Source organism: Rhea americana, unplaced genomic scaffold (assembly GCF_003343005.1).
Source record: "Rhea americana isolate MKP2758 unplaced genomic scaffold, rheAme1 scaffold_376, whole genome shotgun sequence".
NCBI classification, from domain to species: domain Eukaryota; kingdom Metazoa; phylum Chordata; class Aves; order Rheiformes; family Rheidae; genus Rhea; species Rhea americana.
In genome coordinates, this window is record NW_028186508.1 from 439,199 (window position 1) to 465,440 (window position 26,242).

Genomic DNA, 26,242 nt, shown 5'->3' on the forward strand with positions numbered 1-26,242 from the left:
GCAACCTCGAAGCAGGGAGGAACAGCGCAGGTCCCCTGCCCTGCTCCTGCCAGCCTCTCCTTGCGGTTCTGCTCCTGTGCACAAGCACCGGTTGGCCAGCTGCACTGGGAAACCCAGGCGAACGGGGGGCTTGTCCAGGCCAGTGCAGACCCCGGCACGCAGGGTAAAGCAGACCCATGTGTCTGCAGACAGAGCTGCTCTCCGCACCTCCTGAAGCACAGCCCCTTCCCCAACGAGCACAGGCTGTAAGCCTGGCGCTGGTGCTCGGACTCAGACCTAGCGCGAGCAAAAACRCTGCTCTACTGGGTACCTTGGGGAGCTGGAAGGGAGCGCTATATGCGGAGGCCGAAGCAGAGGGACGGAGGCCCTGATCCACGAGGCAGCCGCAAGCACTCAGCCCTGAGCTCATGGGTTCAAAAGCAGAGGTTCATATCATCAGAGATGATCAGAGATCTTTAGGCACGCACACCAGTAAGGAGCCTTTCCAGCAGCGTGGCAGCAGGCCTGGCCCGCAGCAGCGAGACTCTGCTCAGAGACCAGTGCTGCCAGCAACATGGCACCAGCAGGCAGCTCCCTTCCCCTCGCTGAAAAACRACCCTGCGAGCCCGCTTCTTTCCCATGATTTCCAAAAAGCAGTGGGAGTTGCATCACGTAACTGAGCAGTGTCACAGAGCTAGTCCTGGCCCCCARGAGAACGGGTGCAACAGCGAAAGCCGATGCCCTTTCGGCAGTAGGATTCGGTATAATTTCATTGGGGGTTCCTCTGAATGTTTTCAGCTTGCATCTGTCTGTGCGCGTTGCSCATTTAGCCCCTTGGAGGCCTGAGTCAGCAGACTGACCAAAGTCCTAGGACAGGCAGCGTTAGACCTTTCCCCCCCTTTTCCTAGGTCAGCTGATGCAAACCTCTAATCCTGGACGGGAGAATTAGAGGTTAGGCTTTCCCACGCAAAGCCATGCCCGAACGAACGCTCCGGACACACGGCCGACCCTGGTAGCTGACTGCAGACRACCCTCTACTGCACAGTGGTTTGTGCCCCCAGGCTGCTGCCTATTTGTGATTTTAAAAGGTATTCGCCTACTGATTCACTAGCCTGGATATCTCCTAGACCCTTTTCAAAACGGAGAGTGGAGGTAGGGAGAAATGGAAAGCTGTGATTTAATCCTTCCAGCCACAGCCGTGCTCTGGACAGGGACGACACGGCTGAACCCCCAGGCTTGGCATCGCTACAGTCCCCGCTGAAACCTCTTAACGTGCCTGGCAGCCAGAGGAAGAACATTCAGCTTTTCAAGCTGGGTGGAGGGGCAAACACTTCTGTTCAGTTACTGCAGGGCTTACTACAGCTAGGATTTCCTGACAGCCCTGAGTAAGTGTAAGTGCTCGAAGCACATCATCTTAGGCTTGACACAGGTGCAGTCAGCCCTCAGAGAGAAGGTCTATGCAACAGTCAAGAAAGAATGGACAAATCTGTTTTAAAACAGGAGCAGATTATAGCTACACTATTCTTTATGTCACCGTAGCTAGACTAGGATCATTACTAACTACTTTAAGGCTGGCCTCAGAACTTGTACACTGCGTGGCAATCACTTGTGACTAACACACGAACAGGAAAAAGGGCTGCAAAGGGATACAGTCACCTGCCTCTTACTTGCGACGTTTGTAGAGGCTGGAGGCAAGAAATACAGAATGGAAGGAGGTGCATGGAAGGCAGAAAAGAGTAAAGAAGAGGAGACATGAAAAGGTGTGAAAGAGAGATGGGAAGATGCTCACCAGCTCACAGCTGGAGCCGTACTGCCCCAGTGCTTCCTGCTCCGGGCGCAGACACCCTCCACACAGCCAAGCTCTCACACTTTGGAAACTGTGGGTCCTTGGTCCAAACATGCAGCTTAGCCATGCTTGCACTCGCTGCCAAAGCCATATAGCACGGTAGGAGAACAATCCTTAGCTCCTTTTTTACTCTACCAGTATAAAGCAGCATAGGAGTTTAGAGCAGGGGAAAAAAAAAAGAAAGAAAGAAAGAAACTGAGGCTGTGCAAAGCACAGAGACAAAATGTCCTCATTACTGAACTGGCAAATAAGGAGACTTCCAAGGAGCATCAGCTAGATGCTGAGAGTTGTACGGAAAAGTGATTGCAGAACGRCATCGTGAAAAGGTATCCAATACAACTGGACTAGCGCAAAAGGATTGTAAAAGGCAGGAAACATCCTCAAATCATTGTCCTGCATAATGGTAATAAGCATTTTTTTGAAGAAAATCAACCAAAGAAACCTGGGCTTTTGTTTAATAGCTCCAAGGAATATATGGAGAGAAGGAACATTAAAAATATCACAGATGATTAGGATACTGCCCAAGATCCACTGAGAGAGAACAAAATACCCCAGGCATTACTGGAAAGGTCTTTGCCTTTCACGCATACAGAACGGAGCCAATCTGACACCTAAGGAGTGGAGAGCTGCATCCTCAAGGTTAGCAGCAGGTTGGGGAGAAGAGGAATTGAACAATTTGGATAGTGTGAAATCCCCAGCTATTCTGAGCGAGCATCCTGGACACAGTCCAAGGGAGACAACTGCGATGAAATGCACCGTATGGAGACATAAGAGCTCCTGGTTCCCAAACGCTACCAGTAGATAACACAGCTATACAGAAGGTCACTTCCATGCAGTGGGTTACAGAACGAATACACAACGAACAGCTTGGGCAGAGGTTTCGTTAGGGCACCCGAGACCCCGACAGAGTCAGTCCTGTTAACAGCTGCAAAGCATTCGACAAATCTTCATGAATATGAGACATTTCAGAAGCAACTGTTGACAAGTGAAAAGTAGGTACAGACACTGACAGCGTCCCACAGCTCAGTGAGAGGCTCGCAGATTTTAGGAAAAGCAGACTGACCTAGCTGATAAATGTGACCACATAACTTGATTCTAATCCATTTAAGAAGGTTACAAATTTCTCGTTTTTCCTGAACATTTCTTGTTCATGTTGGTGTTTAACACACCTACAARTAGGGGATTCCTGCGTACTGTCAGGGCTCTTTGCAACCGATCACAAGCATGCTCTGAGCTTCTGCTGAGAACCGGGTGAGCGGGTGGTGAACATATGCTTTTAGAGGTTCATTTTCTCAACAAAGAGCTGCAAAGTGCCCTCTTCCCCCTTCTCAGGAGCCCAAGCAGGCTCCAGTCACACCTTCTGGTGCAATCCCTAGACTGAGTCTGAGCAAGTCAAAGGAACTGCCAGCAGGTGCTTAATGACTGCTTTTAGTTCCAGCATACCAATGTAACGCAGCAATTCTCCTCAAAAAGAGCAGCGTGTTCTGAACTGCTTGTTACTGCACATGGGTTCCCCTGTCCAATTACAGGCATATTTGTCACTGTTTTCACCGGAGTTGAGCTGGGTGGGGGAAAGTCCTGCTCGAACCTCTTTGTTCAGCCACCACTCTACCAGCATAGCAGGCTCTGCAGCTAGCGAAGCCAACGTGGCAAAACGTTTCCCTGGAAAACGCACTGATCTGAGCCACCTGTGCAGCCATCGGAGAGAGCTCCTCCGTGACGTGCCACCCCTGCGAAACGCCACGTGCCCYAGAAGTCGGGACCGGCCTGCGCTGCCAGTTCAGGACTCGGTTCCGCTGATCTGGTCAGGCTGAAGTGCTCTCTGGCACGAAGGAAAAGACTGTCGCCTTCCTCAGCTACGGATTCACTCTTTTCTTTCCCAAGCTCTTGTTTAGAGACAGGTTTAGGATTGAATTCAACAAGTGGCAAGGGGGTTTGAAGGAAGGGCCTTTTAATAATCTTTCGTAGGAGTATGAGACCTAGTGGGAGGATGGTAAACTATCACTGTTAGAGCAGCTTCTGTAAACGCTCCTTTAAAAGAGCAAAGCACTCTGCTTGAAGTTCACCTGAGAAAGTTTCCCTGCTTCACATGAGTTCAGAGTCTCACAGCTAATAAAAACATGTTTAAATAGTAACACCTACTCATATGAAGTTCAAAGTTGTAACTACATTGAAGAATACATTTTTCCTGTAAAAATCAACACAATCCTTCCACTGGCTGTCACAGTCATGAAGGTATTTGGGCAAGGTTGAATGAAAAAATAATCCTTTAAAGCAAAAGTGAAGTAAGAGCAAAAATTAGATTTATTATCTTAGGTGACTTTAAAAAATTATTATTTAGGAAGAGGGCAAGTTTGCTCACTGCGAACATTTGCAAAATGCCCATTAACTGAGGGAATCCAGAGAGCTTTGGTCATTCTTTCACAAGTTTCTACAGCTTTTAAGTCAAGAGGAGCCAAAAGCAATTCTGTGGTTATTGCAGCATGTGGAGAAAATGACGACAGCAGATGGAGAAAYATCCTCTGGTACAGGAGGATTTTCTTCCTCTGACTGCACATGCTGGAAATTTGATCTTCAGACAGCTGGTACCATGCATCATACCAGTGAGGAAGAGACAGAAGCAAATGTTGTCTCTCTGGCTGATGCTGAAGCATCAGTATGAAGCAGACCCTTGGGACATGCAATGGCAACCTCTCATCCCTTTCTTGGGACCTCTCTCACAGCAACAGAAGATCCCTTAGTATCRCAGAGTTATTAGTCAGTTTGTGTAGGGTCCCCCCCTAATTACAGATATATTTGTCACTACCGTTTTCCTTGGGATGTCCTGCTCCCGACCGGAAGGCCAGATGCCACCCCCATGTTTTCAGCAGAGGTCCTAGCCCAGCTCCACATCACTGCCACCACTCAATACACTGAGTTTAGGGTCAGGCACCTAAAAAATGCTACCGCTATGTGGGAAACACTACGCCCAGTTCTGTCCACTGTATACGTTTCTCCGTACTGGGGCTTAGGAACAACCTGGTTCCAGAATAAAGATCAATGTTTTTATYGTCTTCATAGGGAATCTGAGAGTAACACATCCTTTTCGCCTTGTTTTTCCTTGCATTGCCTAACCCTTCTCCAAGAAGGTGCCTTTCCAGAAGTATCTATAGAGTCTTCCGGGCCTGACTTCCATTGGGAGAACAGCAGTAGATCTCCCTAGATTGACTCCTCACGAGAAGGACTTGAGGTGGATGTGCTTCCTGTGTGAGGCAGAAACAGTAAAGGCAAGTGATGTGATGGCTGTTTACARAGAAGAGATCTTGCTGAAATACCTTTTTTTTTCTTTCTGGGCATTCAGGCTTACTGTCCAAGGGWGACTAAAGGAACTGATGAGAGGAAAGCAACTACGGTAAAACATTTTTCAAAAATCCAAATATTAAGCTAACTCATTTAATTAGTAATTTATCAAGTTATAAATCAGAAATATACTCCTAAAGAGTATGTTTTAATTACTGACGCAGCATCTCAACTGGCGTGTCAGTCAAGAGCAGTGGGGAAGACCCAGAGCAGCAGCAGATCCCACACCCCTCTGCATAGAGGCAGTTCAGTGCACAACAGCTAAGACATGCAGGAAGTCTTGGTGCACGGCAAAGCGTTCACACCTCCACGGAGCAGCAGTGGAGAATCAAACTGGTAGCTGGATGATTAATCTACCACTTAAAGCCAACAGACCAGGACATTCAGAAAGATTCTTAAAGGTTACCTCTTGAGTCCTCGCTGCAGCAGTCAACTGCATAGGTTGATTTTGAGGTTAACTGAACACCAGCAGCTGGAAATTTTTGTTGGGGCTTTCTGCAGTTACCAGCAGTTCCCACGGGTAAGCACACTACAGGGGAGGTGTGGCATCCATGGGAACAGAATTTACTAGACCTGTGCCGGCTTTGTCAGAGAGAACAAGCAGGTGGCAGCAGGACACACCTACGCCCCGGGCAGGGACAAGAGGAGTGGAAAGAATATTGCCAATAACCTCACGGGAGGCTCAGTCAAAAAGGGTTAACACATATCCTGCTAGTTTTCATGGGGCTTAAACTCCTAAATCAGTAGCACACATTTTCAACGGGAAGTGCTAATTGCTCAGCCTGTTTCAAAAGCAGGCAACTGAGTTGGTTCACCCTCACGTTGGCACAGGGCACAAACAGCCTAGATGGTATTACAGGAAGCTGCCTTCAGAGAAAGCGCTTCTGTGATACAGCAGGAACTGAATGCTAGTTCCTTCTGAAAAAACTTACACCACCAATCTGAACATGAAAACAGAGACCAAGAAACCTAATCTCAGACAGCATGTTTCTAAAAACCTTGGCCACACGCTGTTGCAGTGTTCACTGTTTTCTTTATATATAGTGAGGCGGACAGTGCTAAGCTACTTGAAAGCACAATTCATTCACTGYTGTTGTTTTATCTGCCTTCACCTACAATTCCTACATTGCCATTTCAAGAATCCAAGGTGACCATGGAGAATGAAAGAAGGTAAGAGAATGGGAATGCAGACTGCATAAAGCAAAGGAAGCAGAGGGCAAAACATGGAATAAAGAAAGAGTGGCAGYGGTGGAAAAAGAGAAGATAGGACAGAAGAATAACATAGAATAGTTATTTCTCCTCAAATCTGCAGCCCATTGATAAACTTCTTCTAGTGGGCTCCTGCTGTCTGTAAAATAACAGGAAATAGGCTCTAAGAAAGCCTAGGAGTGGTTCGAGGGCATCTGACATAATCATACTACACCACGGCTCGGTCTGTCTACCTGGTTGCCACTGCCCTTCCCTGCCTTTTACCAAGAGGGCCCATAACCACAAGGCTACACCTACCTACAACATGGCACCACTGCAGCTAAAGCCTCCYCTAGAGCACAATCTAATTTGCTATATAGCTTAATTAGTTTGCTGTCCTCAGCACTGCACAGTCAGAGGCTTAGAAACAGCCTTTGCAGTGAAACCCCAACATTAATTTCTTCCTCTCCACTCTGTAGGAGTTATGAATTACTCTTTTTACTGGACTACTGACATCCTCCTTTTGCTTTGACGGCCACCTCCCTTCTCCATAGGAAAAGGGCTACCAGCGTGGCAATTCAGTCTCTCACTCCCCTCTCCATCACATTTATCCACTGGTACCACTCCAAGCAGGCACTGGAAAGCAGAAACCTCTGTGCATACCGTGCCCTCCACCCCTCTCCCCACCAGGGACAGCCTGCCCCCTTCAATAACATTGAAACACACACCAGCCTTCAAAATCACAACAGCTCTGACCTTATTTGCACCGGATCCTCTGAAGCCAATTGCAAAAGAGAAGCAAAGAGTGAGGAGTTTGTGAAAGTAATTCACAGGCCATACCCCGGCCTTGTCTTCAGAGAAGGTTCCTATCCATCGAACTCCACACAGACTCAGCACCGTACGCAGCTTCGCGTAGGTGCACGCCGGGCGTGGAGAGACCCGATCTCGGAGGGCAGTGATTSTCAAGCCCTTGCTCTGGGGGAGTGGCCTGTTTGAGATAATTTCTCTTGTCAGGTCTTGTCAATATTTACATCTGCTGGGTACAAAAGAGGCTAAACTGATCCATATGTCCAAAATATTCAAGGCAGCACTCTCTTCCTACCAAGGGAGCCAGGATTTTCTTGGGTCTTGATTTTGTCCTTGGCAGTGACTCCCTGGAAGGCCTTTCTCAGCCTCAGATCTCCCATCTGTTTTGCTTGCCTCCCTGGGAAGCTGCGGAGCTCAAGGGATGTATAYAAAGGGCTCTAAGATTTGTTATATAAAACAGAACGGAAGATCAATATACTGGCTTGTGCTGTGCTGTGGTGTGCCTTTATGGCAGTATTTTTAAAGATGTGCATCTAGGCAGGATCTACTGAAGATGCATTTTGAAAAAAAATAAATTAACAAAAACAGAACACATTTGGGCACTCAATTCTTCATTTCTATCTTCTGAGATGAATAGAGAATAAAAGAGCATGCATTTTGGAGTCACCTGCTAATGCATAGATGAAGCAAACCTTGCAGGACAAATTCTTAATGTGCATAATTATCTATACTATTAAATTAATTATCCTGCATTAACAGGTGATCGTCTCTATGGGAATAGAGAGAAACAAAGCCCATCTTTCACCAAATAGCAAAGAATTAGATTCTGACAAGCTATTAAATGCTAGCAGAGCATGAGGAGAAGATATGAGTTATTCTTTCCTAATGACCTCTCAACATCATTACCTTTTCTAATTGGGATCCAAAAATCACACCACATCCCCTTCTGTCACTGTCAGGGTAGTCTGCAGGATTAGGACTTTAAACTGGTCAGCAATTAAGCACAGCACTGATCAAAAGAACAGGGGACTCAGTTTAAAAAAAMCTGTTTATATGGCCACTTTTTAATAGTACATCAGCCTCCCAGCCCCCAGGACAAGGGCCCGGAGGGCTGACTGTAAACATGGACTGTGTGCAGTCCTAAGAAGCATTCCCAGTCTTTATCTATCAATTTGGGATAGACTCAACTGAATTTAAAGCAGCAGTAATTAATCTACATTTAAATTATACTGCTTCTTATCCTAAAACAAACATTACTAAATTAACCAAGATGTTGCTCTTTAATTGCCCATGATGAACCATATGCAATGAATATTTCCCGAGAAAATATTCCTGAATGCCTAACGTGTTTGTGAGTAGTCATGGCTTTACACATGCTGTTATGTGTAGCCTGTGCTCAGAGGCTGCCCTGGTCCATCAAGCACCCCCTCTCAGGCAGACCTGCTTTGAGACACAGAAGTTAGCAAGTGGATTACATATATGAAGCAGACTGTGGAAAAGACATCAAATAGAGGATGTCAGGGGAGTACCTACAACTGTAAGGAGAAGTATAAGGAATAATGGTACAACATGCTGGCACAAATGAAGATGATGTGATTTGATATGTTTTTCTGCCTAGATAAGAAAATATGAAGGGACACTGCACCTATCTCATTCCTCACTGAAAGATCTCCAGTCTTTCCCCATAAGATTGTTCCCTAATGCTGAGGATAAGGACTGTTTTTACTTTACAAAGGAGAAAACAAAGAACCAGAGGATGAAATGACTTGGCCAAGGTCACAGAGCAAGTCTCAGGCAGGGAGAGAATGCAAGACTCCTCGACTGCCAGCTACAGTCCTTCCACTTTTGTGTGCTTCAGCACCAATGACTCTGTATCGAGTGTCTGCAATGCCTTCTGAACTAGAGACCACACAAAAATTGTACCCTACTTGCAGATTTTATCTCAAGTATCTTAGCAGACGCAGGCTCAAACAGTGCTTGTAAATCAGATGTAGCCATTAGATAAGCTATGTGAGAGAACTCTTCAGTGACTGCTGCAAGTGGATTTCATTCTGAAGAAAGCCACCTGGGGCAGCCCAGGAAACGTCATCCTCTGCTAAGGCTACAGAACATCTCTGAACACGCAATGTTGCCAAAGCTCTCCTAACAGCATCCTAATTGGATGAGACAGGATTACTGTTTCTATTGCCTACTTGATCCTTCATTTCTCTAATGCCAAGTATGGTGAATCAGAAGAGAAGAGTGATTTAGAGATGCAGATGCTAACTAGTTTATTTGACCCTATTCTTATGCAGGTCTCCAAAGAGCCATCACTCCATGTCTGTTACTACTGGAAGGAACCAAATTAAAGCCAGTGACCCAGAAATAAGAAGTTCCACATTCTATTCCCATTATTCAGCCATTTCTTAGCCAAAACATAAATATACCTCATCCCCTACAAAAACAGTGGAGGTAAAGAGTCACTCTGAAATATGAAGCTCCTAAATGCTGCTTTCTTGCCACCCCTTGAAAACATCACAGCATTGCAGAACATCCCTGTGAACACTCACCCATCCAGCAGCACTAACTACTAGCTTGTAATACCTTCCCATTGTATTTCCTTTGCAATTTGCTTGTGAAGACCCCAAACAAGGCAAGGCTTCAAATAAGGTCAGTGTTTGATTAGTTGTGTTACCTTTGTTCTTACAGGTGCACCACCCAAGTAAAAGACTGGCTTATTTACAGATATAGAGTGCCCAGGAATTCTCACTTGTTTAGCCACAGCTAAACCACAGCACCTCCTTGTTTTTTTCATCCATGGAGTTTGTAGATACGGAAATGGACCACAGAGTATTCCTTAGAGGGTCCTCTTGCATGAGAGAGAGGTTAAAGAAATAAAACGTGGATAAACAATGAAATAAAGGCCCAAAAGGAAAGGGCAAAAGGAATCTGAGAAAGAACACCCGAGCAAGCATCAGTTCTGAGACACAGCAGGCAAGAGGGAGCTAGAAAAGAAAGAGCAATATACCCAAAGCTCTCAGTGCGACAGCGAATTCCAGAGGTGACATCAGGAGGGGGCAGATCAGGGGTGGAGTCCATCTGAAGGAAATAAGAGGAGGTGGTGTGATGGTAATAGAGAGGGTGGATATGAAAAGCAGAAGCAGATGCAGTGGCGGTGGATGAGGTGCAAGAAGTGGAAGAGGTGGTAGTGGTGGCAGATGATGGGCTGGTTCCATGAAGGTCAGAACTGAAAGACTGTCCAGAAGTGAGGCTGTGCATTCGACGGAGAGAGACTCTGCCTGTCAGGAAATGGGCAGGCTGGCCCAATTCATTCTGGCCTTGCGCGTAACTCTCTACCAACCTCTGAGATCCATGGGCATGCTGTGGGTCCACTAGGCGCTGGCGAACAGTGCTGGGCAAGGCAGGAGCTGTAATGAGAAAAAAAAAGGAACAACACTGAATGCAGCTGGAAAAGGAACCTGCACATCAAATCAGCGAGGATGCACCGCAGTAAAGCTGCCACCCTAGGTCAGTACCACGCGCCACAGGCACCATGCCTTCTTTCACCATGACATTTGCTCGGGCTGCTGCAGCCATCCCATCATGTGTGCTATCAGTTATGCTGATTTAATGCAGAAGAAGCATTAAGTTGGTGCTAACATGCTAGATTAATGACCAGCCCATGAAAATCTATGCTTGACATTCCTGATACAGGTGCTTTCTGAACACCTTATCTGATCATCTTGTGTTAAACAGAAACTAGCTGCAAGTCTGACCCAACTTTACATCAGTTACCACCCAAACTCCTTTTGCAGTAAATGTGGAGAAGTAGGTACTTTCATGACATGATTCTTTTCACGCTAATACAGTCATCTAAATTGGCCAAATGCATCATGCACTGGTAGTACTATTTCCATACACTGCCTAAAAAATGAGCCTACGGTGATCCGTTCAGATACAGGCAACTAAGGTCAGTCAGGTGAATACCACCCTAAGAACACAACTCTGCTCCCGCTTCCAGTGGTTTTGTGCCAGGGTAACTCTGGGAGTAACACAGAGGAACGAGGGACTTAGTTCAGTCCACCTACAAGCATGGTTGCTAAGTGCAACTGCACTTTGTGTTCAAGTGGAGGAAAGCTCCTGTGCAGATGCAGGAGCCTCTTAGCCTTGTACCCTTTCTACAGGACAGAATGGCTAGCACACACAGCAGAGGTGTAGTTCACTACCTTTCATCATATTACACACCTGAAATTATATCTCTGATCCAAAAGTGCTAACATTTGGTCCTGGTCTGTTTTAAAATTAAGTTTCCTGATCACAGAAATGCTCAATTTGAAAAGTATTTTTTTTTTTTTTTAATTTCAAATTCATCTTGGTTCAGCGAACCTAATTGGACCATTTCCTTCAGCACACTGTGACCAGCTAGTTAATAGACTTTAAGATCAAAATAATCTTTTTGGCCACCTAGTCTTACCTTTCAGGTAACATAGGTCAGACAGCTCAGCCCATTATCTCTGCCTCAAGCCTATACACAGAGCTGCAGCTAGAGGATAGCCTTTAGAAAGTCAAAAAGGAGGCACCTTTCCTTGGAAGGAGATTTTTGAACAGTCATTTAGAGTAAGTACAGTACTATATATATCATTATTATATATTTAAACCTATGGATCCACTAGGCTGCATCACCATACTGCAGACAAAAGTGATTCTGGTTATATTTAACCCTCTGGCTAAAATTTCCATACAAGATGTTCTTTCTTTGCAGGAGATAAGGTGTTCAGGATTGTATATATGCATAAGAAATACACGTAAAAATGGTTAAAAAGGTGAATAGATAGAAAAGCTGAGAAGTGAAATAGAGGGAGAGCTCTTTCGGGAATTGAAGAACCAGCAAATCACTGCTGTAAAAACTATACACCTAGGAAATACAGATCTCCTGCAGCTCAACACACAGCAACAATTCATGTATTTGAAGGATCTTTGCTGGGACATATTTCAAGTAGAAGAAGGAACAAACAAGAATAATTCAAGCAATATTGCTATTGGCACATTCCCAAGGTTAATCACAGTTTCTTTCAGAGGGTCCTACTGCTCAGGTTCCCTGCTTCTTGGCTTTTAGAGCTCCTTATACAGTCCATTTTATGTTTCAAAGTTTTTTTTTTTTTCTTAATGGCTCCAGAGTTGAAATGAAGTGAAATCGAACCATATAGAATCACAGTGGAAAAAAATCCCTTGCTCCAGCAGGACTGCAAAAATGATCAGAGGATGTGAAAGGCAGAGTGTCAGTGCAGCAGAACTGGAGGCTGTTCAAGCTATCCAGCTGCAGCGCTGCAGCAGCAATGCTGCTAACTAAAGCATTACAGAAAGGAAGAGCACAGCAGACCCCAACTTGCCTGCTGCTGGTCAGTATTCACACATATATAGCTCAGAAGGGGAGTCTCATTTCAGGGGCTAAGGAGGGCTCAAGCTCCACAGAATAATTAACTGGGGGATTATGGRTTTCTGCTACAGGTTTCTGTCTTTCCATCTTGGGAGATGTTTCTTCCCCTAAGGGCTTTTTTTCCTAGGTATTGTACTCTTCATTTACAAACCTGACACATTGCACATCCTCCTGTTGCAGGATTTACCTAGCTCTTGCAATAAGAGCAGGATCGGGAGTTGGGACCTTGCTTCCACTGCTGCATGGCCTTGCACAGCTACGACGACGACAGTGGGCCCTCACTACACACGAGTTTACTCCAGGCACTGCAGAGGTGTGTTATGAATGTTAGCCAAAGAATCTGCTCGTAATCTTGAGGCAGAGTAATACCATACAAGTCCTAAATGCTAGCAGTTTATAGCCTCACCTGCTGCTGCACATACTGTTCCGCCTCCGTCACACAGAGGCCTGTATTATGGCAATAATTCTGCTGACGGAAAGTTATCCAGTCGAAAATACAGAGGCTTCTGCGCCTCTGAGACTGCGTGTGCTGCCCCTATGGCCCCCAGGATCAGGGCGTCAGGGGACAGATTAGCATAAYACGTGGCATTGCTCAGCTTATTTAAAGACACACTTGAGAGGAGTCCTGAGAAATGAAAGGCAGTGCAACTGCTAGCATTGCCCCCACCTGCCAGCTCAGGCACGGGGAGGGAACAGCATCCCGTCCGGCCAGCGGCCCACAGGAGCAGGGCGACAGCGGAGAGGCTTTGTAAAGTCCCCTACTGATGAGAAGGAGGAAGAGGCTGAGAGCAGGACCACTAAAACCTCCTGGTCTGGCCTAAATCCTAATCTCTAACTCGGGGATAAAAACAAAAGAAAACAATCCTCCAGCAATCATATTTGTTTTTTTTTTGTTTTTTTTGTTTTGTTTTTTTTTGTTTTGTTTTTTTTTAAGCTAGAGCAAAAAAACATGTGTAACTGTGATTCTTCTTCATCCCAGCAGACTCTGCCCCAGGGTTAGTGAAGATGCTGATATCTCAGTGAAGAAAGGTACATGAATTAGTTTTTCGTGCCAAAAAGTTGGAAAATTTGTGTATGCATTTTAGTCCAGAGAAAGGGCAGCAGGTAGAACAACAGCAACAAAAATCAAAGAGAACCAAACCAGGGTATTTCCAGAGGGACTGATCCTCCGAGGACAGAGACGAGCGATCACTGAACCTGCGCCCAAAAAGCCAGGCTGCATCTGGGAATGGCCAGTCAGGTTTGAGAGGGAGAGAGAAAAGGATGATTTACAGGGAGAAAGAACCACCACTGGCACTTAGCAACATTCCCAACAMATCCAGGCAGGGAAAACAAGGTTTGTGTATAAAAACTGCTTCAGGAGAGAAGCACAAAGAAAACGCTCCAGGGAAAAGCAACAGGTACTAGTATAAGCCACTCCATCGGGGGCACGTGGGTGCCAAGGCCTTGACAGAGCAAGCTGTCGCCCATGGCGAGTCAAACCCTCCTGGCTGCTCCGAGGCACGCAGGCTGGCCAGGCTGACGGGAACTGCAGGTGCCCATATGCAGAAAGTCTCATTCTTGCCATCTCTAGCAAGGCACAGAAAAGCTGAGGCTTAAAATCRCACACTAAGGCTTGCATACTGGAGGCTGTGCTTGTTTTTATTCAGGGCTTTTCTTTAGGATGTCTCTGCTTCGCTAACACTCAGCTTGCGTCTTTTCAAGTTTGTTATTAGGGCTGTCTAGTCTTGGCTTTTAATTGTAACTGATAATCATGCAAAAAGACCAGTAAGACACCCATTGGCTGCCTGATGCTTTAAACATTCCCTACTCACATCCAACCCCATAAACCACAGGCTCCAACCCCCCAAGTCTGCTGAGCTCCAAAAACCTGCACATACTCTATCCCTCTCACCTTAACCATGTTCCAGCTCAGCCAAGCTCTTGGGGCTCCRTCTACATCCCTTCCCAGTGCCCTGTGCCCACCTCAGCACTCACCTCCAGAGCCTTTACAGCCCTCAGAAGACCTAAACAGAGCCTTAGCCCTGAAACCATCAGGGAGCAACGGTGATAGGCATGTACAGGCATCTTCCACAGTACATCCAGAAGACCCCTTCCCTTGCTCCTCCCCATTTTCTACCTCGTTAGACAGACCTATTTTTGATTAAGTCCTCAGCAGAAAGTGACCTGAATCAGACAACTGAAAAGTCTGCTGCAACTAGYAGTGTCAACACAGGCTCCTCTCTTCCTAGCCTAAGCTCAGGACGGTATGCTCGAGCTACACACTCTTCCATAGACCAGTAAGAGAATTGCCATCACAGGGCAGCTTTTCAGAAAGTCAGGAATTGCTCTCCAGGCCTCCCATTCTCATGCAGTAGCTAGAGATAGTATTTGGAAAATGCATTCTTGAGAGATGCAGAACCATGTGTGAATCTGGGTCAATTTAACATGGCAACTGTAGTCAGGACTGAGTCACAAACCTGTTCTAGAGAGGGAGACAGCCCTCATTTAATCCGAGAGCTCAGCACTCAGGAGAGTCACAAGTGTATGGTGACCCAGGCTCAATCCCTTCCTCTGTCTGAGGTTCTCTGCGCTCATGAGTGTAGGCTCATCCACTCTCCCTCACCAGAATGCTCTTTCCCTCCCACAGGAGTCAACGCACTGTGTGTACAAATAGTCACTGGTAAAGGGAGAAAGAGTATCTGCCTCAGGGATAAGAACATATACGCTGGAGGTGGGACACAAGGGTTTCAGTCTCTGCTCCAGTAAATGTTCAAAAGGTTTTGAAGTATCATCAATAGAGACTGCTCTTCCCCATATAGAATGGCAAGAGACTGAAGTTCAAAATCTTGCATGTGAAGGAGGTATCTTCAAGCCTTTTTATGTCCTTAGCCAGTGCTCTAACTAAAAGGAGACTGGGGGAAAGCACTTCATCTTCCTCTATCACTTTTGTGACTCTAGCCCTCTGTATCCTTTTGTTTTTCCTGTAAACACTTCATTTCAGTGTGTTGAACAGAACAGCRTATATATTATTAAATGATATTTTTTCTGGTTTTCGTGTTGGCTAAGAAAAAAAATTGCTTAGCTTGTCTATTATTAAACAACAACCCTCTTGCCCCACTCCACCTCCTTTTTTTCTATATTGCTACCATAGTGGGAAAAATGTCCAAACAAATATACATGCAGCACTGATAGCATTTCTAATTGTGCAGGAATTAATAGGCTCCAAACAACCACAGCAGTGGAGGTCTGGCACTAGTGGACACTCCTAGCCCTTAACGACTAACAATTTCTCTTTGATCATTTAAAAGCTAACTTAGTTACTCTAATTCCTCCTAATGTATTTCAGCTACTTTTCCATATCTATCACATCTTGTAGCGCTCCTCAGCACAGCAGACAGGGAATCTCACCGAATATAACTCCTATGGAATACATACACTGTATGGACATGGGAGACACGATCTCTTCATCCAAATCATCCACATCATCAGTCATGATGAAGTGTGAAGGGTTAGGCCGAGGGGTGCCCATCCAGCTCGGATCAATATTAAGGGCGGATGCCAGCGTGTGGATGCCGGGGTTGTTGACGATCTGGAACCCGCAGAGCAGCTCGATTTGCTGCCAGCGATGCAGGCGTTCCCGGAGCGCAGCTGTCACTTCGCTCAAAGCTTGTCTGAAAGCAAGGTTCAAACAAGGGAAAAATGTAGGGAATGAAAGAGAAACACACCAAATTTTCTGAAATGGGGAGTCTAGTGGTTCAGCTTTGTGTCCTAATACTTGAGACATCTTTCATTCCACACATAGGAATACAGCAATGATCTCCAAAACAGTGAAACCTCCCTGGTAACAGTGTGGAATACTGTAGCCTCCTGACTCCTCAGGAAAGGCTATTTTGACAGGACTTTTAATTTGTTCTGCATAATTATGATTTTAGTTTTACACATGAGTTTACATGAGTTTYACACATATAAAATGAAAAGGGTTTTGGTTAAAGGCAGCGAGTTCAATCCCAGCAAAATAAGTCATAGAATCATAAGAAGGAAGGTAGAAATGAGAAAAAATATAAAGCAGATACTTACTTTGCAGTCAAGATTTTATGATCAACATCATCTAATGATGAGCTGTGAGCAACATGAAATGTTCCAAACAGCGTGTTTCGCTTCTTTTTAATTTTTTCAGCCTGAAACATTAACAGAAAAAGGTCACAGGAAGAACAAGACCTTACATTTCCTTCAGGACAAGAACATCCTGAATGGGCTAAGACAGAAATAGTCCTGCAGCTGTTTGCACACATGTAAATAGTACGAATTGTCATTTTACTGAAGGATGCGCTTCCTTCTGACATGGTGGATGAGGAATTCACCAGCAGCTTACCAGAGTAAGCAGGTTGCGGGTTTCAAGCTCCTCCTTGGTCCCTCTCCTGATTTCCAAAATGTCTCACGGAACTAAACCAGCTACTTCATACGGTTAACAGCTGACTTACAAAGCCTTGTTTTCTCTTTCTCATGAGTAAATTATCAGAAGAATACTATTAATACCCTACGCATCTTTTTACCTTCTCTTTATGGTACTATGTATACTCAAATCTGGAGTCTCCACAAACAGATCTTTCATTCATAAGATATAGTGAGTTTGAGACTTAAAAGAGACAAAMCAAGGCCATGAACATGGTACCTGACACAACAAAAGGCAAACTACTGAAATGATAAATTGTTCATAACAAAACCATATAAAGACAGACAAGTTTTTATGTGCTGTCAGCTTTGACTGCTGTAAAACATCCATACAGATGAATACATGTTACGACAGCTTCCTTGCAGCTTGTTATTTTGCGGATGGCAACGGACTTTCTCAACAATTGGGAATGTAGAAATGATTCATAACTACAAATCACATACACGTATTAGAAATTTTGTTGCCCGTGCAGGTAAAATACCTAGCAAAAGAATTATTCATAATAAGGTGCAAAACCTTCTGCTTACTAATTAACCACAATGCTTCTAGCACTCAACCAGTACTCTGCAGAACTTGAAAGAACTATGAAAGATATAYGCAAACAGTTGATGAGCATGCTCACAGTCAATCCCTGCAGATCAATGAGAGGCAATTGCTCATTATCTCTTTCAATGACCTACTAGCACCTTGACAGATGTTTTAAGAATGCAAATTTAAGGCATTAGATACGATGAAGCAAAGAGTCACAATCACATACTACCATAAGGATACTACATCATGACTTTCACCCAAGAAAGTTATGTAACTTTGGACCATTTTTTCCAGTACTGCTGTGAGATCAGGCTTCCTACATTTTATTGCAGTACAGAATGAAAGATGAACCCAGAGGTGGCTCACTGAAAGAACAGGGAAAGCAAGAAGAGAACATGAAGCGAAAGAAAATCTCCACTTCCCAGCAGGAAGATCTAGGATGAAAAGACTGAAATTCTCACCCCTTCCTTGGCCACCAGAAGCTGCTTTTCTGCGTTCTGTTTCTTGATGTTATAGTACTGAACTTCCACTTCGTGGGTCAGCTGGAGCCACTTCTGCAAGGCCTCTGGTGCAGCCCAGCTACAGTGAGATTCTAGCTCCTTCTCGGCATTCTTCAGGGCCATTCGGACCTAGGAGGGAAGCAGCCAGCGGCAACATTACAGGCGGCAGCGGAGGAGAGCCCTTCCATCCTGGTCAGCACTCTTCAAGGTGATGCCACATAGCAACAGCTGGGTGCAAACCCAGCACTTTTAATGTACCAGGAAAAAAACCAAAAAATGAAGACTCCACAAAACTTAGTATTATTTCTGACAGAAGCAAAGGTCAATACGCAGCGCAGCAWCCTGGTGCTGCGAGGAAGTGCAACAGAGAGCTACAACATGTACTCTCTTCACGGCAACTATCCACCATAGGACAAGCTACAGCTTGAATGACTAGAACAACGTACAGCGCTTCCTCTTCATCTTAAAGCTGGGTTCCTTTCTGAACTTCCTCTCAAAAAAATTCAGTTGTGATGCTCTTTTGCCTTACCATTTTAGCGCGGAGGGAGGTTAAGCAGAGTGTTCGTTCAGTGCTGATCTGCTCTATCTCTTCATGTCTGTTAAGACAGAAGGCCACATTCTCCCCTGCCTCGCAATGGACAAATCGTAAGTTAGAGCCGACAGGATGACATGGGAATTAGTCAAAGGAGAATTTGACTTTAGGTAAGTATATTGAGAGTGCTTATCTTCAGCCTCTAGAAATCACTACAAACTTTACTGCCTAAAGCAAAATCACTCACAACACTCTGCAGGCAATTGCCTTTTTTCAGCGCAGTTACGGAGCCAAACAGAGGGAGCTTGTCAAAAGACAACTTTCACACTGGAGCAAGATGATAAAAATATTTAGACAGAAAACATGTGCTGCTCGGTCAGGAAAAGAAATAACGCATTCTGGAACCAGCTTTCTGAAGGGCTCTTCCTCATCCCAGCTCAGGCTCCTCCACATGCTTATCTTGCTGCAGAGTCATTACAAAATTAGAAGCAAGTGGGTGACAAGCAAGCTGAAGATAACAAAAACTTACACAAAACTATTTAGTGCCAGAAATCATGAAGGATTAACACTTCTCTTTTATTACACATTATGTGGAGGGACTTATTCATATTAAACCTGACACAAGCCTGTAAGAAGTTAACTTGTTTCACATCAGAGAAACCAAAGGATGTCTGGAACTCAGACTAGTGCAACTGCAGAACAGAACACAAGTGATGCAGCTCCTGCTGCTTGACGGTCCTTCAACCCCAGTATCTCAAAGCTCAGAAAGGATATATACGGTTTTACGCTGTACAACAGACTTTTTTTCTGCTAAAAACAAAAATACCAACCCTTAGCACCTTCAAAGGCTTTCACTGCCACAGTAAGCCTTAGCCCACAAGTATAAAAGCRCAGGGAGTTGGGAGGAAAGATCCAGCCACATCACGGCTAGCTACGTGGGCAGAGCCRTACACCAGTAACGGGGATAATGTTTGGAAAGCTTTGCAAATGCCCATTTTTCTTTCTGTTCTTTATGGCTATGATCTAAAACAACACATAGTGAACAGAAATTATTCTAGTAACTAGATCAGATGCTAAACCAGATCTTTCCTAATGTTCAAAGCATGTTTGCCACAGCTATGTTTATCCCTGCCTTTGCTACAAAGATGCTACGGCCTTCTCATTTTCCAGATTGCACAAATACATGCTTTTAAAAGACCACTCAAAYCTGGATCTTTTCCCTTAGTACGTTATTTAACTCAGTCCCTTTTAAATCAAATCTGGCTTAGGCATAGTTTCTACCATGGCAAAAGCACCAGGTTACACTCAGACACTTTGAAATTTCCTGTTTTCTTGCAATACATTTGTATAATCCATCTTTGAGGTATTCGTGAAGAACCACACAAAAGAGAGAAACTAGTGGTATCAGCAATGTCTGTGATTCAATTTTGTAAACAGCACTGCCCAAATCATTCACAAAGTTACAGATTTGGAATCGCAGTTCTCAGGAAGGCCTGAATTTCCCCTCTGACATCAGCCGCACCAACCTCTCCTCTTACTACACCCGTTATGACAGGCAAGTGTCTGGGATTTAGTAACTGTTAGGATGAGCAAACATGAAATCTGCCACCAGGTATTTAGGGYAGAGGTGTGTTCAAACCATATATGGGAACGGCGTGTTTATGGAATTATGGAAAGGGAAGCAGTGGAGAACAACAGCCAAGGACAAGCGGTTGAAACGAGCCAGCATACAGCAGTGTTCAAAACAAACACTGTCATTTCTGCAGAGGGAAAACACATACAGAAATTACATAGGATGTCTATATTCTCCTACAAAGATTTCTAAGATCCCATTTTGACCACTACGAGTAACAARTGCTCAGAACCTGAAGCACAGGTTGGTGTCATGGTATGGATGGAGTATGACCTGACAAGAAGAGAGGACYGGTATAAACAGTCTAGTACAAAAGAGTCCAATCCCCAGTAATATACTATTTTTTAAAATCTCATAAACTGGACTCCAGTAGGAGATTTCAAACTGTCCAGTATCTTTTTAGCAGTAAGTCTCAACAGATGCAAGAGAAGTTCTTATTTTATTATTTACTGGGACCCCAGAACATCTTAGAGTCTGATGAGTTTTACRGTCAGTGGGAGTGACTGGTTAATTATATCCGTGGTCTAAAGTTCATTGGAATGGTGATTGTGTTATAACCACACAGTGTGGGTCAGGTGGATAAAACCAATACTCACCCTTTCAATGCATCCCTCACGAAGGYCTCTAAGAGACAACAGAGTGGTTAAGTCATCGCTGGCTTTTCAGATACAATAAATGTAAAATGGAGGAGAAAAGTGAAATGGATGAGACTCTACCTTCTCTGAAAGCCAGTAGCACGGCAGGGGCACGGACTCAGAGCTACAGGAGAAAGGCTACATATCCTTATTTAATGGCCCACAATACAAAATGATTGAATTTCTTTTTATGTGAATACAGATGTCCAAATGCACGTTCTGAAATGGAGCTCAACAAGTTTATGGACAAGTCTGTATGACAAGTTAGGAGGAATGATCTTGGATCAAGAAAGCAAAGCTTGCAAAAGGAGTCTGTGGATGTCTGGTTTGTTGGTATTCCACGCAGGAAGGAAAGAGGAAAGGAATTTGGCTGTTTGTTGACTATCCGTATATTCTAGGCTACATTGCCCCGTAGTTCACTGGTTACCTGAGGGCCAGGACAGATATTTCTCCCCTTCTCAATGGAAACCCTAGAGTCTTGTTTCATTTGCTTCCTCATCCTCCATGGTAWCATAAAAGACTGGACACAGGAAGGTGGGAGGATATGTTGATGGCCTAAGAATATCSAAGATACATGCTTGGCTCAGGCAATTCTGGCTTGCACAATTTCACTTTAAACTGATCTATAAATTAAAGTCAGACAACAATTTTCCCTCAGGTAGAATAGGAAGSAGCAATTGGAATTGTTTTTGGACTTCCTTTGTAGGTCTGAGGAAAATACAGTTTTGAGGTAAAATTCMTAGATGCTTTTATTTTGTCCTCTGCTACTGCAGGTGCCATTAGCAATATTCTTCATTTTTGTTATTTCTCTACGGTACGTTAGCTTTTGTGCCTTTAATTATAGATCTCAGAGTTTTTAGGTGTAGGATTGGAAACTCTTTTTTTGGCCTCTAATAAGTTATTTTATGATACCACACAAATCTTCTATATATCCTTCTGGACCAAACACAGGTTTCATTGCTGCCTGCAACAACATCATACAGATATTTATATACATTTTTTCCAGGCCTACGTTTCAATGTGGAACTTCGGGTCTTATGGCTAATGTTTTGGGGATTTGCATATGAACTCTAACCTTGCTATACAGACTCTAATCTGGTGCTTAATTTCCTTGGAAGTAACAGGAGTGTGGCTAAGCTCACAGCTGAGCTCAYACACCTCTGAGCCACAGTAAAACATGGTAAGAACAACCAAACTTATTCTAGATCACTCCTAAAAACACGAATAGATACAAGAGGGGAAGGAAAAAAAAAGAAAGAAAAAGAAAGAGGGAGCTTATGGTTTGAACTCRGGGTGGAAAGATGCCAGAAGGGTGCAGGTACAGCGAAGTTCAGTACTTCTCCCTCTGCGGGGTAAGGTGAGGCGACGYGAGGTGGCCGCACGCTCGTTCTGGAGACGGCGCCTGTACAGACCCCGCTAACCACGCGCGAGCAGCWCGGCTACGCACACATCACGGGGGAAGGGTGGGCGAAGCAGTGGGTGAAATACTTGGTCCTTTTTCCCCMCAAAGGGCAGTGGGGAGGCAAAGGCGGAAGAGCATTATAAAGACAACACCGCTGGGCTGCTCAGAAGGGCGACGCCGAGCGAGCTGCTGCCTACTGCTCTTACTGGCAGGTCTTGCACGCAAGCGCATCCACRGTTGCCTGGACCCTCACCTGCTCCAGTTCTTGCTCAGCGTATTTCTGTCTGCTCAGCTCGTTCTCCGTGCCCTCACGCAGTTCTCGGAGCCGGTGTGCCTCCTGCTTGGCAATGCTGATCTCATCTTGAAGTTTCTTCTCCAGGTGCACCTTTTCCACTTCCACRGAGCGATGTTCCTCTTGAGCCTTCTGCAGTCTGCAACACACAGAGACAGAGCCCAATGTTGTGCTTGTGGGACTACGCTGGACAGGCCTAAAGGAGCTGCAAGGTCCACAGTGCAGCTGTTGACCAGGCACAATCTAGACAACCTCTGCTTTTATTTACTCTGTGCTGATGTCAACAGGGGAGCATATTTGAAAAGTCAAGGAGAAAGTTCACCATGTCTGAGAAGAAATTAAACTGTCAACTCCAGATACTCAGCCTTATTTATTTTTTTAAAATATCCGATACTTATTTTCTTAATTATCCAAAGTACACAAACCAAGGTTTTCTTAAATAAGCTCCAAACTCTTGTGAATTATCAATACTTTTACAGACATGAAGACCTTCGTCTTTAAAAGTTAAAAAAAAAAAAAAAAAGAGAGAGAGAGAAAGATATGCCTGAGCAGATATGAATATACAGATAGGATGTCTCTGTGCTCCATTTCCAAGAGTTTTCAAATTTAGAAATGTCATAATCCTGCCTGGAAGTGATTATTTTTCTTTATGACAGGATTAAATCATTACGAATTATGAATAGTAGCAAAAGGTAGTAACAGAAGACTGGTAGCTATTTAGGAAAGTTCAACCATTCAACCTGGAACGGACATAACCTTGCAGTCATGACGTGCTGTTGCAAAGTTTCTACTGTACTTTTATTTTATGGGAGAAAAAAATAAAATAAAACAAAAAATCAGGCCTATATGCTGCCTCTTTTGGACACAGCACTTTGATGTGTCAGCCTTCTAGAAAAAGAAAAATCTGAAGCCTAAATCCGTCAGAGATGTACTAGTATAAACACAATCCTAGCACAATTTCACTGAACTCGGACTAGCACCAGGAATGAACCCAGCCCRCTGCAGACTGGGCTGCCTAAAGGAAAGCAACACTGATTTCTAATGTTACAGAAATCGCCAAATTTAAGAAAAAAAAGATTTGGCAAATATTCAATTAAAATGAAGAAGTTCACTTCATAGTTAAGGTTCTGGGAAATCATGCTGAGTAAGTACCACAAATTCAAAGAAACAGAGTGTTAAAGGGTGTCTTTCCTTGTGAGAACCAGCAGCTGGAAGTCAAATGATTCAAATGAAAAATAACGACTCCTCTTCTTTTTACAACAGCCGCAACAATTAAACCCAGGATCAAATTTCTGTGGAATATGGAGCAACCACCTTTGCGCATCTTCAAATGAAGACGAGACGCATTTCTAGAACATCTATTTTAGCTATTGGATTGAATACAACAAAGCCGTATGGCGTCTGTTATCAGAAAACAGCTTCAACAGTCTCGGAGTCCCTTCCACCTTTAAAACGTTAACTTCTCTTTCAAAAGACTCTGACACAGTTTGTGACAGATCAACAGCTGTTAGACAGAAACATACTAAGCTTTCTAAAATCATAAAATCTCCCTCCATTCAAGAACTTCAACATCCAAACCAAAGAGCAAAATAATGGAGAGGTGCACAGGAGTGACGAATCAGAGAGAGGACAGCAAGACTTGGCTCTAGGCTTCCTGCACCTGTCTCGTAAATAAGGACAAATACATCTAAGAAGAGAAGACAAAGAAACGAGCATCGGTTCAAGCAAGAATGGCTTGGCAGAGACGGATCTCTGTGGCATGGAACGAAATGGAAAAGAGCAACCGCGCAGAGAAATCTACCTCTATGTGCTTCTGCTTTGAAAAGCATTTGCTTCATGGCTCTAGTTCATTGCAGATCAGATGGACACAAATAAATTGGAAAAACCCTCAGTCATCACTTACTTCAAAATACGGCACCATATAGCACACATACAGATACTCGTTTTCAACGCCATGTGTCAAATGAAAGCACTTGCTTTGTTCTTTTATTATATAGGGGATTTAATGAAGCCTACATGTGGAGTATCTATTCTGAATCTCTGCAGGGACAAACTACTGTCTTCTGGGTCAAGAGTGAGGCTACTCTAACAGTGAGCAGAACTGCTAAGTACCCTTGCTATTCAGGATAATTTTTGGCATAGAGATGGAAATTTAAAACAAATCTGGATGGGCTGGGCTCACATCAGCCATGATGTTGGCTCTGTTATTGGAAAACATTTTATTTTCAATTTACAGCTCTGTTGAGAAACTCAAATGTTTTCATTCCCAATTTAGAAAAAACCTTGCCAAGACATTCCAAGTTTTTAGATAAACCCACGCTCTCTGCCCTGTGTATCATTGCTACAGCTCTTCCATACTAGGGCTGTAAAGAATCCCAAAGTACCAAAATACCTCTGTTTAAAGGGGAAAATCCCCTCTATTGTGATGCATGTGTTACCAGAAGAGGGAAGGAATTTTATCCTTAGGGTTATTTTCAAGTGCACCATAATACTGCATTTCCCTTTGCTACCATTCTTACCCTGATAGCACAGCCCGTGTTTCYGTATGTCGGTTCGGGACAGAAGCACATTTGATCTGTGTAGTCTCATTCACATCCAGCTGACTCCGCTATGCCAGTTTTACAGGCAGTGAGCTCCACTGAGCGTAACAAAGTGCCCTCAGAGCTGCACTTGTATTAAGGGCAAGGACTCGAGACCCATCCAGAGGCTTCACAATTCAGGAGCAGACCTTCAATACACTTTATCAGTAGGATGCACAAAGMCATCAACTTTTATTTATTTATTTTGATGGGTCATTTAATTCACTGCAGAGAGTCATCACTGAAGAATGTTCTCAGAAAGTATTTTGAAGCTGAACTAGAAATGGCTTTCCAAATCAATCCTTCCTTCTCAAACCTTCAAGATCTTATCAAAGCTGTTAGCATTGCTAGCAGCTGGTAGGCAACCGGGAAAGGCATCACATGCCTTCTTCTGGAGAGCTGTTCGGCACTGAATTTTAATGAGATATAAAAGGAGTTTATCACATGTTCTGGAAAGAAGCTTCTAGAAAAGAGGTTTCAGAGCGGAACTACAGACTGACTTCTACACAAGTCCGTAAGCAGGCTTTTATCCATGGTTTTTGCTGTTCCCACAGCTGCTGAGCAGTACAGCTGAACCTCACAGGGAGGCAAGGATGAAGAAGTGAAGGCCTATTTCCCCTGACTGCASAAGAATTAGACTGATTCTGGGCCAAGAGGCCCCACAGGGAGCCAGGAATTCACTTGCCACTTCTGGAGGTGCCGTTCAGTGCCCTCTGCACAGGACAATCCTCCCAACCCACACGCTGCAGRAACAGCCCAAGTTGCTCTGTTTAAAGGCTCAAGCTATGCCCAGGCTATGCGGTTTGTGTTTCTTCTTATCTGGCCTTACAGCATTAGCTAACTTCCCAGGCACATCTACTTGTTTATGTTGTTCTGTCCTCAGCAACAGAGCCCAAGGTCATTTCCTACACTGAGTAATCACAGCAACAGCCTTCGGGCCTCGAGTAAATTGCTCTTGAACTGAACTCAGCAGTTCCTTCAAATTGTGGACTCAGTTCTTGCATTCCGGAAAAATTATTTCAGGAGATAGAGGTTTGAGAAGGAATTCTTGTTTCTTTCTGGCTGTAGATAAATCTTTTTCTTTGGGATATTTCCAACATGTAATGAAATATTATGCAAGGCTTTGTG

General features: G+C 44.3%; 1 protein-coding gene across 8 annotated transcripts in view; it reads right to left on the reverse strand.

Moving 5' to 3' along the window:
• The window catches only part of STIM1 (stromal interaction molecule 1), a 103,235-nt gene that overhangs the window by 1,508 nt on the left and 75,485 nt on the right, over nucleotides 1-26,242 (reverse strand). For 4 of the 8 annotated variants that reach the window (XM_085313096.1, XM_085313097.1, XM_085313098.1 and 1 more), the window contains 6 exons: nucleotides 22,497-22,674; nucleotides 18,003-18,170; nucleotides 16,635-16,735; nucleotides 15,993-16,228; nucleotides 13,717-13,797; nucleotides 10,167-10,566 (listed from right to left, as the gene is read on the reverse strand). In XM_085313096.1, coding sequence (XP_085169222.1) covers nucleotides 10,167-10,566; nucleotides 13,717-13,797; nucleotides 15,993-16,228; nucleotides 16,635-16,735; nucleotides 18,003-18,170; nucleotides 22,497-22,674 — 1,164 coding nt within the window. The remainder of the gene's footprint in view (nucleotides 1-10,166; nucleotides 10,567-13,716; nucleotides 13,798-15,992; nucleotides 16,229-16,634; nucleotides 16,736-18,002; nucleotides 18,171-22,496; nucleotides 22,675-26,242) is intronic. The other 4 variants (XM_085313102.1, XM_085313101.1, XM_085313100.1 and 1 more) reach the window with 3 other exon arrangements.